The 17,570-nt window shown below is 48.5% G+C and overlaps 2 protein-coding genes and 1 long non-coding RNA gene across 5 annotated transcripts; 2 read left to right on the plus strand and 1 right to left on the minus strand.

Annotated features, from left to right (window-relative positions):
* The first annotated feature begins 1,979 nt into the window (after positions 1 to 1,979).
* On the plus strand, positions 1,980 to 6,064 carry LOC100835384 (probably inactive leucine-rich repeat receptor-like protein kinase At5g06940). Its single transcript, XM_003581298.4, has 2 exons — positions 1,980 to 5,234; positions 5,435 to 6,064. The coding sequence occupies exons 1-2, from the start codon at positions 2,987 to 2,989 to the stop codon at positions 5,761 to 5,763; spliced, it is 2,577 nt and encodes an 858-aa protein (XP_003581346.1). The 5' UTR covers positions 1,980 to 2,986; the 3' UTR covers positions 5,764 to 6,064.
* Positions 6,065 to 8,740: 2,676 nt separating this feature from the next.
* On the minus strand, positions 8,741 to 10,667 carry LOC100838142. Its single transcript, XM_003579906.4, has one exon. The coding sequence runs from the start codon at positions 10,640 to 10,642 to the stop codon at positions 9,062 to 9,064; it is 1,581 nt and encodes a 526-aa protein (XP_003579954.2). The 5' UTR covers positions 10,643 to 10,667; the 3' UTR covers positions 8,741 to 9,061.
* Positions 10,668 to 10,954: 287 nt separating this feature from the next.
* LOC104585362 lies at positions 10,955 to 16,503 on the plus strand. 3 transcript variants are annotated; one of them, XR_002960842.1, is made up of 7 exons: positions 10,955 to 11,546; positions 11,746 to 11,873; positions 12,077 to 12,224; positions 12,305 to 13,975; positions 14,086 to 14,247; positions 15,251 to 15,989; positions 16,100 to 16,503. It is a non-coding gene; the product is annotated as an uncharacterized LOC104585362 (long non-coding RNA). The 3 variants fall into 3 exon arrangements; XR_002960844.1 differs by lacking the exon at positions 16,100 to 16,503 and having other exon boundaries at positions 10,958 to 11,546; positions 12,305 to 12,358; positions 12,956 to 13,975; positions 15,251 to 15,875; XR_002960843.1 differs by lacking the exon at positions 16,100 to 16,503 and having other exon boundaries at positions 10,956 to 11,546; positions 15,202 to 15,875.
* Positions 16,504 to 17,570: the final 1,067 nt, after the last annotated feature.

Here is a 17,570-nt window from a genome sequence, read left to right on the forward strand (position 1 = left end):
GTAATAGGATCTAATGTCCCAAGAAATAATATCAAACATGTCAGAATTAATACCAACAAGGATCCCCTGCAGTTCCCACTGCAGGGAGCCAGTTCCAAAGAAAGTTACCATAATTGGTAAGGGATTCCAGGAACTGAGGAGTGTAAACAGATTTTTTAGTTTCAGACAAACCAATGAGATCAGTGAGTTTTTGCTTAATTGGGTCTTTGACGCGGACGGGCTAGTCTCGTCCCACTTGCACCCCTAGGCTGAATGAGTAATTGACATTTCAATTGGTGGATAGATAAATTTACTGGACGGAAGGCTGACATGAGGCCTTTGTGGGCCAGACTCCGTCACTCCGTGGAGACCTGACGAGGTCACGGCGTGATGGTGTGCTAATTTCCCTACTTTCATTAAAAAATTGCTTGATTGGGTGTTAGCGTGCGATGACGCGGGGCCCTTATTTGGATTACGTGCTACTTTTGCATGCGGCCTGAAAAATCTAGTGTACTGCATTTGCTAGAGAGAAGAGGCTAATTACACTGCGTTTGGATGTTTGTATTCAGAGCCAGAATCATGAATTGGTATTCGGATGGCTGAATTCAGCTGTTTGGGTGGCCTCGGTATTGACGGCTGGAAACGTTCCCGAATTCCGAGCTCCCCGCCCGCCCACCTACGCGAGCCAGCACTCAATTCCGAGCCCTCCAGCTCTGTATTCGCAGAATTGCTCCGCTCGCTGGTTACCGGTTCGTTCTCCCCTGGAAAAAAAGAGAAGCACTCGCCGCTCGCTGCTGCATTTGGGGAAGAGGAAGCGCGACCACCGGCAGACCTCGGGGCAGGCGGTGCTCGTGGCGCTGCCTATCTCCGATGCCACTCTCCTCTCGCACTCGCCGGCGTTGCTCGCACTCAGCCCCTCCTTCCTTCTCCTCCAGCCGCCTCCACCGGGTCCTCAACCGTCGCGGGCTCCCCGCCGGCGTCGCAGCTCCCCTTCCTCCTCCCCTCCTTGTCGTGCTCCTCGAGCTACCAGCGCTGCTGCTGGCTACACATCGACCTTGTACAGAGGGAACTAGGGAAGGAGCTGTCGAGGTATGGGAAGGAGAGCGGCGGACACGGGCGCACGGCGGTGTGGGAAGTTGATGGATGCTGGTGAAGGGAGGCCGGAGGCCACGCTCATTCGGTGGCAGCCGGTGATTTCAGATCAGGATATGGATGGGGACGGGACGGGGACGAGACTCTGACGTGAGAATGCAATTCAATACATTGGCCATCCAAACACAACGTAGAATTGGTTGGTCTTCTCATACTCCAACTACTGAATACATGTACATCCAAACAAAAGAATTGAATTGCGGTCCATTTCAATGCCTCGGTGGATTTGGTATTCCAGCCCAATTCAATTCCGTGGGTTGAATTCAGACATCCAAACAAAGCCTTAAAGGAATTTATTTTGGCTCTAATCCTATCACACGCTCTTGTTTTTGCACGAGAACTAAATAAAACAAGCTGGGTTCATTAATTTGACAGCTGTTGGAGAATACAATGCAAACTTTTAGAGTGTTCTCAATATTACAAGAAAGAAGACATTATTATGGAATACTCTAGAATATAAAATAAATAAAAGAGGGAACTTTCTAGTGTTTAGATATGCATGAAGAATTATGTAGAAGCTTTGGAATACTCTAGAATAGGAGTTTAAAATAAATAAATAGGAAATCTTTTAGTACCTAGATATTTATGTAGAAGTATGTGGAAGGATTTAGATATTTTGTATCAATGGCTAAGATTTTGACACATGTCAAAGATCCAATGGCCATGTAGTCCTATAAATAGAGGCCCTTGCCTCACACCTTGTGTAGTAGAGAATAAGAAAGTGAAGAAGGTGGAGAACAAGGTGTGAGCAAGTGTAAGGTGTGTATGCTCTCTCTTGTACTAATATTCCTAAAGCAATATAGTACTAATTTGTTCATATAAGTCTCCCGGTTAGGCCTTGTTATTTTTAAGTACTTAGTGCATATAAGTTGTGATTTAACGTGAGCGGATTCGCCCGGAATCACAATGGTCTTGTTTCAACGTGAGTGGCATAGCCGTCCGGATTCAAGACTTGCTTTAACGTGAGTGGTTCTGTCGCCCGGAAGCTTGCACTGAGTAAGTAGAAATAAAAAGGGACTAATCAACTACACCAAAATAGTTGGTACAGATGAATAGGCTCTCTCGTAGTGTGTTAGGTCCACCTCGAATTCTCTACGACAGCTGATAGTAGATGTTCCCTGGCAAAGAGGATTCTTGAGTCTTCGATGCCTTTTTTACTGATCGAGCATGGTCCAGGCGGGCCCTATCAAGCTTTTTGTCAGCTGATAGACACATTCCGCCTTGTGAGATGGCCTAATGGCCTTTCCGCCTTTTCAGATAGCCTGTCCGCCAACGAAGATAGCATTTTTGTCATGCCATTTTTGACATTATGTTTTGGAGGAGGCCATTTCTGACAATTTTATTGCTCAGGGGGCTGAATGGGCAAAAAAATCTTCCCTCCCATCCCCGGTGCTGATGCTGCCATGCTGCTCCGGTCCCACGGCCGGTAACTCCGCGAGCGTCACATCGCCTCAACCTCAACCACTCAGGAGCAGGGCAGGACAATGGCGCCGCTCCAAAGTCCAAAAGCGCCCGTGTCCTCCTAGTGTCCAAAAATTCCACGAGAAACAACGCAAGGCAAAAAGCTGCCGCGTCCAACCTACCTCGACGCCCGCCAAAAAATCCTGCAGAGCCCACTGCTGAGTGCTGACACGACGGTGGAAAAGCACATGTCAACCGGTCGCCTCCTACGTAGATCCGCGCTGTCTAGTTCATCTGAGTATCTGACACTGCCTTGACCAACAACAGCAGCAGTGCATAGTTCCCAGTCTAACTCGTTCGGCGGCCACTCACTCACTCACTCTCCCCCCTCCTGTTTGCACTCGCACAGTATCACTGCTGCAATTCGCTGGCCAGGCCGGCGTTGCATCCCTCCATGGCAACCGCCGCCGCCTACTGCCTACCCCTCTTCTTGCTCCTCCTACCGCCTCTGATCATCGCCGCACCCTCGGCGGCAGCGGCAGGACCAGAGCTGCAGCCACAGCCACAGGACCTCCTGCTGAGCTTCAAGGCCGCCCTGCGAGACCCATCCGGCGCCCTCGCCTCCTGGTCCCTCTCCACGCCCTACTGCAACTGGCCACACATCACCTGCACGGCCTCCTCTTCCTCTTCCTCCGTCGTCTCCATCGCCGTTTCTCTTCAAGGTTTAGGCCTCTCGGGCGACATCGACGCCGCCTCGCTCTGCCGCGTGCCGGGCCTGTCCCACCTCAGCCTCGCCTCCAACGCCTTCAACACGACCGTCCCGCTGCAGCTCTCGCGCTGCGCCTCGCTCGTCTCCCTCAACCTCAGCTCCGCCGCCTTCTGGGGCCCGCTGCCGGAGCAGCTCGCGGCGGGGCTCCCCCCCTCGCTGGCCTCGCTCGACCTCAGCGGCAACGACATCGAGGGCCCCGTGCCTCCGGGCCTCGCCGCGCTCGGGGCCGCCCTCCAGGTGCTCGACCTGGGCCGCAACCGCCTCTCCGGGGTGCTCCACCCGGCTCTGTTCCGCAACCTGACAGGCCTTCACTACCTCGACCTGTCCGGGAACCAGTTCCTGGAGTCCCCGCTGCCGCCGGAGCTCGGGAAGATGGGGAACCTCAGGTGGCTCTTCTTGCAGGGGTCGGGATTTACCGGCGCGATCCCCGAGACTTTCCTTGCGTTGGAGCAGCTGGAGGCACTCGATTTGTCCATGAACGGCTTGACCGGAGCGATTCCTCGGGGATTCGGCCGCAAGTTCCAGAAGCTGCTTTCTCTGGATTTGTCCCGGAATGGCTTCTCTGGCCCGTTCCCGGACGGGGTCGAGAAGTGCGTGATGCTGCAGAGGTTCCAGGTGCATGACAACGCGTTCACCGGCGAGCTCCCCGCCGGCCTGTGGTCGCTGCCGGATTTGCAGGTCATCCGCGCCGAGAACAACCGGTTCTCTGGCCGGTTGCCCGAGTTCCCCGGTGAGGTGTCTCGGCTCGAGCAGGTTCAGGTTGACAACAACAGCTTCTCCGGTGGGCTGCCTCTGACCATCGGCATGATCCGCACCATGTACCGGTTTTCCGCATCTCTGAACAAGCTAAGCGGCGTATTGCCCGACAACCTCTGTGACTCGCCGGTGATGAGCATTATCAATATCTCCCACAATGCGCTCTCCGGTTCGATCCCAGAGTTCAGGAACTGCAAGAGGCTGGTGTCGCTCCATCTGTCCAGCAACGGCCTCACCGGGCCGATACCGACATCTCTGGGGGCCTTGCCGGTGCTGACGTACATTGACCTGTCCAGCAATGGCCTCACCGGTGCCATTCCAGCAAATCTCCAGAACCTGAAGCTTGCATTGCTCAATGTCTCGTACAACCGGCTCTCTGGCCCTGTGCCGCAAGAGCTGATCTCCGGTCTTCCTGCCGTGTTTCTCCAAGGGAACCCTGGGCTATGCGGTCCCGGATTGTCAAACAATTGCGTTGTGCCATTGAGAAAGCATCGGTGGCTAGCATTGGCTGCAACCGTGGCATCATTCATCACTGGAGCAATGCTGCTGGCTATAGGAGCTTTTGCAGTCTATAGGAGGTTATATGGCAAAAGGCCCTCCCCATGGAAACTGGTGCTCTTTCAGCCGATCAAGATAACCGGAGAGGAATTGTTCTCCGCGTTCCACGACAAGAATGTGATTGGTAGGGGGGCATTTGGAAATGTCTATCTGATCGTGCTACAAGATGGGCAAAAAGTTGCAGTGAAACGGCTGGTCTGTTCAGACAAGCTAACATTCAGACAAGTAAAGAGTGAGATGAATGTCTTGGCAAAAATCCGGCACAAGAATATTGCCAAGATAACAGGCTTCTGCTACTCGGAAGGAGAGGTCAGCGTCATTTATGAATACTTTCAGAAAGGAAGCTTACAAGATATGATTTACGCACCGAAATTCACGTTGGGGTGGAAAGACAGGCTAAAGATTGCGCTGGGAGTAGCTCAGGGATTGGTGTACCTTCACCATGATTATACCCCTCGCGTGCTGCATCGTGATCTGAAGTCGAGCAATGTGCTACTTGCCAATGAATTTGAAATTGAACCCAGGGTTGCAGGATTTGGGATTCCTTGTTTCGTTGGGGAAAAGGTCTACCGGTCTTCCTTGTATTCGGACGTGAATCAAAAGTGCTATATCGCGCCAGGTATGCATTCTTGTAACTGAACCCGTACAGTCAGGTCTGAAATGCCTACATCTCCAGTACATATATTCAGAAGCATTTTGTGTACCGAATTCTTTTAGACTACGTTCTTTAATTACTAACCACTCAATGTATAATTGCACACCTAGAAGATTCATGGCAACTGATTTAACTGAAGACCTTTGCTCTTTTCATGAAACCAGAGGAAAACTTCACCAAGAACCCAACAAACCTCATGGATGTCTACAGCTTTGGGGTCATTCTTCTGGAGCTGGTCACCGGGAGGCCTGCGGAGCAGCTGGCATCCAAGGACTCTTCAGACATTGTCAGGTGGGTGCGGAGGCGGATCAACTTGGTGGACGGCGCATCGCAGATACTGGACCCCAACATATCCCATACGGCTCAACAGGGGATGCAGGCAGCCCTGGAGCTAGCGGTGCGCTGCACGTCGGTGAAGCCTGACCAGAGACCGGATATCACTGAAGTTTTCCGGTTGCTGCAGGCGTTGTATTTCAGCGCCACCATGCCCTGAAAGTTGTTACGGAATCTTGACTGGAGAAGAACTGCGGCGTTCAGTTCTTGGGTTGTCATCTTCAGAGTTCAGACTATGCGTTTCGTGGATGTTGTACATATTGTAGGATTACGATAATATTAGCAGAATAAAGAAATAAGACACCAGTCGATCTGTATGTTTACTAGGCGTACCTCTCACCGTACTATATTTAGCAAGGTTGTAGGCAACAAGAGTAACAGTGCAGAAGTTTTAATTACACGCTTGTCATGCATTCACAATTTCACATATACTTCATATGATTGTATTGCTACTATATTTACAAGGTAACATATCGTGTGTCCGATATGTTAGGTAAATATTCTCATCAGTGGAGCCAAAATGATGGGCATCAGTGGGTGATTCCGCATCTAATGGATGATGGGTTATCTGTTTTACAGTATGAGAATGATATAATCTTTTTTATGGATCATGACCTGAACTCCTGAAGCAAGCTGCCAATTTAAAAGTCATTTTGCGTGTTTTGAGTAGTTATCGGGACTAAAGATATAAGTTCACAAAAGTGAAATTTATTGTTTCGGGGAGGTTACGATAAATGTGCCTGGATATGCATGGGGTGCATTACGCCAAGTACCCTGGCATCCATATTCACTATCGCAAACTTCATACTCCCTCCGTTCAACAAAAGATGTCTCAATTTTGATTAAATTTGAATGCATCTATACACTAAGTCACATCTAGATACATCCAAATTTTGACAAAATTGAGACATTTTTTGTTGGACGGAGGGAGTAGCAGAGATTGGAAGAATATTGAAAACCCTTTTGAGAAACAACTAAGCAGTTGGCACACCTCTAGTTAATCTTATAGCAGTCGGCTATTTCTCACTAACTCGGCTCTGAGTAGTCTCTCTATTTTCGTCATGTCCTTCTTAGAGATCCTCTGAGGAGTTCACGAGAGATCACACTTTTATCGTTCTAGGTTTTCTAGCAAAGAGATCAACATGGCAGGAAGTATCGGTTGCCTAAAATGAGAGATTTTGTGTACTCCTTAGGACCAAAGAGGCCTAGGTGTTTAGGACTTAGGTATTAAAAATAAATGTCTGCTCAGTAAATGGTTGTTAAAATTACTCACATAGGAATAGGATGGAGTCTGACGGTCACTTCTCCTCTCCTCAATACTTGAAGCTAAATCCACTTTCGCCAGAAAAAGCCAAACCGATGGAGTCTCATTTTTGTTAGGGTCTAATGTGGGTCAAATAATATTTTTCCAATTTGGCTCCTTTCCAGTCTTGACTGGCGAATCTATGTGGGTTTGGGAAGATAATTGGTTAGGGAGCACGTATTTCGTATTTAATATCACTCGAAAACATGCTATGGTGGCATCTATTTTAGGAGTGGCACTACTCGATGTTAATTTCTGCAAAACATAAATAGGACGGCATTTAAATAATTGGCATGGGATATGTTGCATAACATGGATCATATAATTTTGGAAGTCTTTAATTGGAAAGGGAATAAATAGCTTCCTTTATTCACTTATTCTAGCAAAAAAGTATAAGCTAAAAGATAGTTTTCTAAAATAGTGATTGGAAAACCCACGAGTTTGATGCTTACCCTTATTGTGTCCCTTTTTATATTTGTACATATATTTTCTTTATTTTAATATATACTCTCTCTGTCGGAATCTTTCCTACAGATTTCTTTCAAAAAAACGAGCCGTAGCAGGAGAGTGAGAAATTTAAAAATCAAATGACAATCTTGTACATGAGGAACTATCCGTCACCACAACACCACCCTGTTTAAGCATCAAACTTTGTGAACTTTTATGCCACGAAAGAAGGCGGAACTGAAATCATCTGAGGTACTGATTTTCTATACATTGAGAAGTAAACTAAATGCATTGATAAGTACAAATAGCATGAGAACTAATAAAGATGTTCACACTGTGCAGAGAACCACCTTTGAAGTATGCATGGAAATTGCAGAGAAGAACAACAGGCGCTGCTTTTGGACATCACATAAGAGCATTTTGTCCTACAATGGTCTTCTACACGTACACTTCGAAAATGATGCGTATGCTCAGCAGAATTCACCAACACCCTAAGCTTACCTAACAATTGTTCTGATGGCAATGAACCAGGAACGACCGATGCCTGGAGAAGCACATCCTGATAAAAATCCTGCAAAGAAAATGAAAGAAAGAAACAATGAGCAAGTATCCAAACGGATTATTTTCCTTTAGGTCGAGAGAGAACATACCCTGTTGTATGGTTCCCGTGGAGGAGGAGATGGTTCAATCCATTCTGCAAAAACATAGGCAGAATTGAGGGAAACCAATATCAGGAAACATAGAACCAATTTTTGAAGGCAGAACCGGACGGGGCCAGAGAATAAAGTAACTGCTTTGTTACTGTGTAGGAGGCTGCTTCAGGAGATCCAACCGCTGAACGTTGGTGCTTTAAGCAGGCTGTCGATTGGGAAGTGGACGGAGTTGGATGCAGGGGTTGATGGCCGCTGATTTTGTGTGGCCTGTTGGGGGCGCAGAGACATGCTCCACGCGCATGCAGAGGTAGAGGAAGAAGGTATACCTTAAAGCAAACGTACGATTGATGTTTTTACAAATATCGCTGAGACGACGCGTTGGAATAGCTCAGAGACCAAGGATTCCTGGAAGCGAGATTTGAATAACGGGTTTAAGAGCACCAGGTCAGGGACGCCAAGAACGCGAGGATACAAAGGAGGCAAGATGGAGAGAGCAACTGTGAAGGGGAGTTGTAAACAGAGGCTGGATTGGGGGCCGTGGCGTAGCAGCAAAGAAGACAACTCGAGCTCTCGGCAAAAATTGGGTAGAAAAAAAAAGGCATGATATATATGTGGCTTCACCGGGTAGCAAGAAAACTCATCACTAGTAGGAGGCAACTGTGGTAACAGAGGATTCTGCAACCAGGATTGAAGTACCGAGTACAAAAGGAACTACGGAAGAACAAGTGACAACAAGATTAAAATAATAATTCCACCATACAAAAAACTTTTAAAACCATCCTTATTCCATCACAACATGATGAATATAAGTTTACAACAAGATTATTCCATTACATGGCATGAACATATGAAGATGACAGTCTACAAACTAGAACATTACAGAAACAAATTATTTAGGAAACATATAAATTAAAACGATCTATTGGCTACAGCAAGCAGTTTTGCCACATTACACTCTGCCTGATCTTTCAGCAGCTTCAGACCAGGCATGATAAACATTTTCCACCACCATGACTGGTGGTGCTCACTATGTCGCCAAGCAATTTGGCGACGCATCACTCTTCCGCATCTTGTGCACGTTCGGCCCGAACTCTAGCTCGGGTCTGATAAACTCTTCTTCCTCCATTAATGTTGCAGTTATTCACCATGTCACTCAGGAAGAACCAGCAGATTGTGCTTTTCGGCAGACCCGGTACGACACCAGCCACAGGATGGCAAGGTGTAGACCTCCCAGTTTCCATATCAAAGACCATTCCCTGATCCCTACCACTCCCACCAATCCAGTACACACAATTACCCTTCAGCCCCGGAATACCTTCAGCATACATCGACACCGCATTGTTTCTCCCAACAAACACTGAGTAGCCCCCCAAGTCAGTCACAGCATCCCAGCATGGTTGGCGCCGGGGATAATACCTCAGAACCAATACTTCATTCTCTGAAACACGACGATGACCGCCTCCTGGCAGCTGCAAAGTAACCGTGCAGCTGGCATTCCTCCAGATTTGGTACAGGTTACCCTCACAGAACACCAGGTTCTTGGCACTAGTAAAAACTGACACTGTGTTGTATGGCGGGGCAAAACTGTTGTCAGGGTCAAATGGAAGGTTGCTCTCAGACAACAAGGGCTCAACCGTAGCTGGTGCATTCAGGTCTGGCCCAACAGATCCAGGAGGAACTTTCCTAGGCATAAGCACATCCGGACCGAAGGCAGCCTTAATATGTGAGATAGATTGATGCGGCTGGTACTCTCTCCATCGGCGATGTTCATAGCACATCATGCGCAAGTTGCGCTGTTGTTGATTTCGCCTCCCATGAAAACTAAGTGCGGGATGATCAGTGGGTGAGAGTACAGGTACCGTTTGTTCTGATGGGCCAGCAGCTGAATCCTCGGCGACCACAGGCTTCCGGCGGCGACGCTCCGGCAGGCGGAGCACGTACACGTCTCCGCACCGCGTGAGGCAGTAGACTCTACCTTTGTCGTGGTAGACGACATCGGCGAGCTGGTCCCCAGCGACCAGGCGGACGGGATCGAGGATGGCCCACCTCCTGGCCCCGGCCGTGACGTAGGCGAGCCTGTCTATGTCACAGATGGCCGCGGCGACGAAGTCGTCCTTGGCGGGGTTGGGAGCGAAGACGAGCTTCGAGACCCACCTACTCTCGTAGATCAGCGGAGGCAGGAGGATCTCGGTGCCGCTGATGGGGCTAAAGAGGCTGAACATGTTGTGCCCGCCGTAGAGGCAGATGGAGAGGGCGAGCCAGCCGTTGCTAGAGCCGACGCAGCGCCCCCCCGAGAGGATGGGCTTGAGCTCGAAGGAGCGTTGCGTCGGGAGCGAGGCGGCGGAGGGGCGGTACCTGTTGTCATCAAGGACGACGAGGAGCGACGGGGACGGCGGCGCGAGCGCGCAGCGCCACGCCGTGCAGGCGCCACGCGCGCTGGCATAGCACTTGAGGTCGAGGATGTCGCCGATCCGGCAGAGGAGATCCGGTGGCAGATCCGCCCAGCGCCGAAATTGCGGCATGGCTATGGGCGGATTCTGTCTGAGGGGGCTGGTTAGGCCATCTAGTTCTAGGGTTTCAGCATCGGAGGCGATTGCCAGGTTGGGGAATTTTATGCTCCATTGTCGGGTGGGCATCTTACGGACAAGCCCCTAGGATTCCGCCAGATTTGCGAATGGGGGAGGTCACGTCTCTTTGTTCTTGCGCAGTTGGTTGGTTTGTACTTTAGACACCTACCAGCCGGATCGAATCCGTCGTTACCTCGGGGCTCGGGTCACAGCGCAGACCAACCCATTTGATGGTACGGACTACGGACAGAGGTTTACCGTAGATAACAAGCTCGAAAATAATTGTAGTACCAGCGAAAACGGTGAGTAACCGTGTTGCTACGAAATAATTAAAAAAATACTAAACATAACACTCGCTCTGTCCGTAAAAGGATGTCGCACAATGCATTTTGCAAAAAAATCCTCGAAAATTCCCGACCAAACAGGCGGTCCTCCCACGCTCTTCTTCCTCGCCGCACGCCGCCGCTCCACTCGTACGCCGCATGCCGCCGCTGCTCCGCTCGTACGCCGCACGCAGCGACGGATAGCTTGCCTCGCTACCTCCCTCCGCCGTCTAGCTCCACTGGGCTGCTCCCGCTCCGCCGTCTAGCTCCCCCGTGCTGCTCGCCCTCCGCCTTCGAAGGTTGGGTTTTTCTCGCTACACCCTGCCCGCCGGCTCGCTGACCGCCTCCGCCAAGCGCCCAGCCGTCGCGCGGGCTGGCCGCCTCCGCCGTACTCCCTGCCGTCGCGCTCGCCGGCCCCCTCTACCTCCGAGGCACGGCCTCCTCCTGCCGCTGAAACCTCCCGCGGCCGTGCCTCCACCACGGGTCACTTCGCCTCCGGCTCGTCTCCCCTCCCTCAACAACAAGGTCGTCCACAAGTCGTCGCTCCTATCCAGCCCGCCGCTGCCCAGCTCACCAGCTATCCATTACGCCAATGTGTCCCTCAAGAGGAGGCAGAAGTGCAGAACAACAAACATCGGCAGAGGAAGCATGTACCTTGTCAATTTAATCAATTTCTCCTTGTCAATTGCTGCTAAACGGGAACAATCTGTGCTGTTTCGAACTCAAGAAATGGATCGATTGCTCTGCTCCTAGTCAATTGGCATTCACATTGAATTGTTGTCTGTAAAAGTGTTTGCTAAGTTGTTTGAACCAGCAAAAACAAGGTTTGATGCTGAACTGTTCTTGCAGGACTGAAGAAGTGCCTACTTTCTGAAAGAATTATGGAGCCAACAGCTATCTTAGAGCCATCCTCCACTCTTTGGCACCTATTTTGCAGATGGTATTGCCTGCTATCCGAAGCCCTCTGAAAATTGCCGGTCAGTACACAAATTTATTTCCTATTGTTTGAATCAAAAATTGAAACAACAACTCACAGTCACCACTACATCAATATTGACATCAGAAGCTTCATCTACTCAAGATTTCTAGCTATCAAAACGTAGTTGCCAGAATAATAGCAACCATTACAACCACTGTCACTTCATAACTGTTCAGCCATTCTACTTAACCCCTTCTACAGTTCTGAATTTTAGAACTGCGAAGCCGAAGCAAACAGGTTCTTCCTGTCAGGAGAACAGATCAAGTTTATAGCTAGCAGAAACACAAGAGCTGCTGAGTTTTTCTGAACCTATATCTCTATGCAAAATTTCTGAATTCTCATGATGTCAGTGAGTGCCTCTGCTCTGCCATCATCCCCTTGCAGTACTGGACAGTGTTCTATACTCCTAACTGGATTTTTTTCCTACAGGATGTTGAGCAGAGCTACATTATGATCAAACCTGATGGTGTTCAACGTGGTCTGGTATGCGTTTCTTGACTTTTGTCACTGTTTTTGTTTAATTTCTGTTATCTGTTTCAGTTCAGATCAAACACGTAGCATGTGAATTATAAAATAAACTGAAATTGTGAACTGAATATTACATGTACACGTATATTCATCACAAATTCTTGAATTAACTGAAATTCTCAGAAAATTCAGTTAACTGAACTATAACAAATTCATTTTTCATAATTTTTAACTATCCATGTTGCATTATGCAGAAATCTTGACCCTAAACACATTTTTTCAAGTGCAGAATCTAATTAACTGAATTATGCAGAAATCTTGACCCTGAAATATTTTCTTCAAAAGTTTCAGAACTTTAAGTTTCTAAGCTAAAACAGAATTCGCAGTGGGTTTCTAAGCAATGTTACAATTATCAAAAGTCAGGGCACTAGTGCATCTGCAATTTTGAGTTTCTAAGCCAAAGCCTAGAAGCCATCTTGTTCCTGAAAATATTTTCAGATATCATCCCATAATCATCACAGAAACCATCCCAAGTACAACTAGTTACTGAAACAACTGATGTAGTTACTGAAACTAATACTACAACTAACATTCATCACACAACTACTGCAGGCACAATTCTCTGAACATCATCACACAATTGCAGAGGTTGTTGTTATACAATTCTGTAGAGGAACATCATCATCACACAAATATCTGAACATCAACTAAATTCTTGAGTTAACTGTTACAATATGTATATCATGAAGCTGTTACATCAGTACTGAAATTAGGGACAAATTCAGTTAACAGACACAACTATTAACTGAACTGGAACTGAACTAGGGACACCTGATTTTCCTGCACATGCAGCCATGCCACATCAGCAACTTGCCACATCATCATTGTTAGTGTTTTTTTCTGTGAGAAAGTGGCCGGGTTAATTGCCCCCGGATGGACTCAGCTGCCCGCCTCCCTGCAGCCCCTCCCCAATCCTGATCTTTCTCCTTCCACTAACCGCCGGGTAGTGCTGCACTACACGTCCGTTCCATCGGCATTTCAAGCGATTCCCCTGCCTCGTCTTTTATCATCCGTCTCCTCATCCTCTTTTCCCTCATCGCCCTCGTGAAGAGAAACTCGGTTTCGACTGTGTCTCGGTTTTTCCTTCCGGCGATTCCGCCCGTCCCCCCCCCTAGCCGCCCTCGAATTGGCGGCTCCGCCCATGCCAGGCAGGCGGGCATTGCGACGACGGCCACAAGCACCGCCGAGGACGTAGATTCAAGAGGAGAAGGCAGCCGCGGATTTGAGAAGGCAGCAACAGATTTAGTGGATGGAAATCGGGAGGAAATTGCGATGGCACGGAGAAAGGAAAATCAGGAGGATTTTGTTCTCCCAACGTTTCTCTTTCCAGGCGTTTCCCTCGGGACATCTTTAATTCGGTAGCCTAGCAGTCGATATACAGTGGATTTCCTAATCCCACCCAATTCGGGAGGAGGGGTGGCGGCCCCTGGGTCATGCCGCCGTAGCCCGTAGCCCCGTGCCGCCACGCCTCCAGAGAAGCTGCTCCGCCGCGGGAGGGACACTGCCGCCACATCGACCATTGACAGGGGCGTCGGCGTTGTGGCTAGGGGAGAGGTGGAAGCCGGCAGCGAGGTACGCGCTCGACTGCACATCTTCTCCGCTGCTATTTTTCTGTTCGCGTCCACCATCTCTTCCACCGCCGTAACCCACGATCTCTTCATTCACAAATGCACCTGGAATAGAACGAGGCATGCAGTCAATCTCAATAGCCACAAAAATTCAGAACCCGATGAATGGAGTTGACCAATCGTGTTCACTTTTAAAGATCCGTCTGGAATCATCGTCTTCCAGCACAGCTGTGCACCCCTGCTCAGACGTCTTCTCCGGCATCAACCTCCAATTTGGTGAGTTCCTGTCCATCTTCTCTCTCTTCTACAATTTATATTGAGTTCCCCCACGATATACTCTATTTGATTCTAATGGTTATTGCTGCCAAGGGTTATTTGACGGTGGTACTAGAATATTTGACGGTGCTGCCAAGGGTTATTGCTGTTGTGTTGTCGCATAGGATTTTTCTCTTCCAATTTGCCTATCCAGTTTATTCTTATTTAGCATACATGTACATATTGTTTGAATATGAATGTCGTCTAATACTGATTCTTTGTAAGTTGGTGTCAAAGTGTATTTGTTTAGCATTTTCAAATTATGTTATATGTTGGTACCAAATTGTATTTGTTCAGTAGTTGCATAAATATCATGGTATTGTCTAGTTCAGTTAATAGGTACAACTGTTAACTGTTTTTATTCAGACAAAGAAGTTTACTGTTAACAGTTAAAAGTAAATTCAGTTAACTCTATTATAGTTCTCTGATGTTAACTCTATTCCAGTGCACAATGTTAACTAGGGACACAGACTCAATCTCTGTATTCTGAAACAAATACAGCCTCTTTATTCCACAATGCTAACTCTGTAACCTCAATCATTGTATTTTGAAATAAATTCAGTTAACTCACAACATAACCAGTTAACTCTACAGCCATGTACCAACATTTCATCTGTCATCAAAATTCAGAGCTGTCAAGAACCAATTCCCACTGTTCACACAAACATGACACACACAACACAGCTCCTAGAAAAGCTAAATTGCTGCATTTTGAATCTCTCTGTTCAGATACTCCATATTTCTGAACTTGTTTTTATAGAAAAGACCAGAGTATTGTTCAATCAGAGAAGAATCCAGTTCTGAACTTGTTTCTATAGATCTTGGACAAATACTCTTGTGTATTGTTCAATCACAGAAGAATCCAGTTCCAGTTCTGTTGCTCCACTAAATGTTGCTGCTGAGTATGAACTGCAGGTGCTCTGAAGATTATGAACTAAACAAGTGTATTGTTTGTTGCTGCAAGTATGAAATGAGGATCAAGATCAGAATAAGGCGACGTCCTCCTCTTCAGCAGCAGAGGAAGACAAGCGCCACCTCGTCCTCGTCCTCAGAAGAAGGCGATGACCTCCTCTTCGGCAACCTCCTTCCTCGGTGGCAGACGTCGAGGGAGCTGCAGAGGCGGGGGAGACTCACGCAGGAGCGGCACGGCCGTATGAGGGAGTGCCGCTAGCAAGCCCCCCCCCCCCCCCCCCCGCCCGATTGCTCCTCCACGATTGCAATCCACCAGGTCCGACGTCCGCGAGATGGATTGCCTCTGCGAGATTGGAATCGGCTCCGCGAGATTTGATGCGTCCGCGAGATTGGATGAGGCTGGTGGGAGCTCTGCTTGCCGGACGGTGGAAGTTGGCGGGGAAGATTCCAGTTTTGATTTTTCAATTTGAATCCCAAATTTCAAACGATCCGCATGTTTGAGGGGTTTTTGGCAAAATTTAAATTAAACTAGAGGGGAGGAAGGATGCGACATCCTTTTATGGACAGAGGGAGTAGTATTTGTACAACATCGTTGAGCACCGTAAGCAATTTTGATACCTTTAATTTGTACAAATATTCACACAGCAAAAATTCAATAGAAAAATTGTTTTGATGTAGTTCTAGGCGCCTAGCCCACGACCAAGTTTGTTTCCGAGTGTGGCATTCGGCAAGGCCATGACAACGATCCAAACGATCGTGCCGCAGATTGATGAGGTGGCATCATCCCAACCGTGAGATCTCCAACTCTGTTTCTTTTTCTCTCCTGTACCATGTGTGTTCTCTCTCCTCTGTTGATCTCTCCTTTGACTCTGCTGCCACACGGGGCCTCCCTCTGCCTCAGGGCACCGTCGATGGAGAGTGGAGACCTCACAAGTCGGCAGAGGAACGAAATGATAAAATCGATCCAGCCCTGACCTCTCCTGAGCCTGTGGATTGATTCTGTCGTCCTGCGCTTAGAGATGGGGAATTTGAAAGTTGGAACGACACCAGACGATCGGACGAACTCGTGCAGTCGTGTCGTGCAAGCGATCGAGGGAAGAAAAAATCGGGAGTTGCTGGACCATGAGCGGAGTGCTACAAGAAGCAACCAATAGTATTATTTTTCTTCCTTGTCATCTAGCGATTATAAACTCTCAGCTACCTAGGCAATCCTGGCGAGAAGTTTAACCAGAGGTGTCCGTCGAGTGGATTATCATTTGATCTTTACTATCTCCGGGCATTATCCCTTGAATCTCCATGGAGTTTGAGCCAGAGGAGCCTCAGTTGTTGACGAGGTTGCATGCGGGCGCCTTCGTGGCCATCTGGAAGCTGATCCAGCGGCCGGAGTTCAACATGGACGACACCTCGGCCTCGGTCTTGTCGCACTCCCGTATGGTGTCCGGCTGCTCGTGGCAGCGGTCGTAGGTGGGGCTCGTCTGCGCGGAGAGGGACGGAATGGGTTGACGTCGCCCCAGCCCTGCTTCTTGAATATTGAAGCTGGCAGCGGGGGTAGATCGAGAGGAGCTCGTGGAGAGGATCGCTCGGGAATGCCTTTTCCTCTAGCTGTTTTGCCCCGAGCCACCTGACGGCAAGCGGCAGCGGGACCGCTTCCCCAGCGTAACCTACCGACTGGCCTCGACTGGGAACAGAGGCGGCGAGGAGGAGGCACGGGAAGCTGTCTGCGGGGGAGGGCAGCGCCTGGATATGTTCGTTTGCGAAGGCGATATTCTTTTCGAACGGGTACGGGGGAGAGGAGAGAGAAAAATGAGGCACGGACGCTCACCCGTTCCATCACCACCACCAACAATTTAATAGATAGCAATAAATTAGGTTTACACGATGTATTTTATATAATTTTTGACAGGACGCAAACTAAATTTCTGGTCTATAATGTTTATAATGTTTAAGAGACTTGTTTTATACACCGGGTGCTTTCCTCATCCCATATTAAAGGACGCATAGTATTTTTAAAAGAACGAAGAAGTTGCATAGCGAATTTATTGGATTGTTATGTGTTGTTTGATCGTGTGATTTGTATAACCATGACCGCAAGTAATTGCACGACGCGGTGTGGGTCGCATGCCTGAGCCCCTTTCACATGTGCTCAACCATTCCCGCGCACGGGACTGGGTATGCACCTCACAGTAGTGATCGCCCTCTTTGCTTCTAATTTTGCTCATTTCTCTCCTCGTCTTGCACATCCTTCTATGTGAGGTGCAGTCACTAGTGTCAGTGAGCAGCCCTTGATCCAATCAAAAGAACAACCAAATTAAAAATTTACATGAGCCTCCAAAATTTTGAGATATAGATTTCAAACATTAGAAATAAACTTC

The sequence above is a fragment of the Brachypodium distachyon genome, chromosome 5 (genome assembly GCF_000005505.3).
Source record: "Brachypodium distachyon strain Bd21 chromosome 5, Brachypodium_distachyon_v3.0, whole genome shotgun sequence".
In the NCBI taxonomy this organism is placed as follows: domain Eukaryota; kingdom Viridiplantae; phylum Streptophyta; class Magnoliopsida; order Poales; family Poaceae; genus Brachypodium; species Brachypodium distachyon.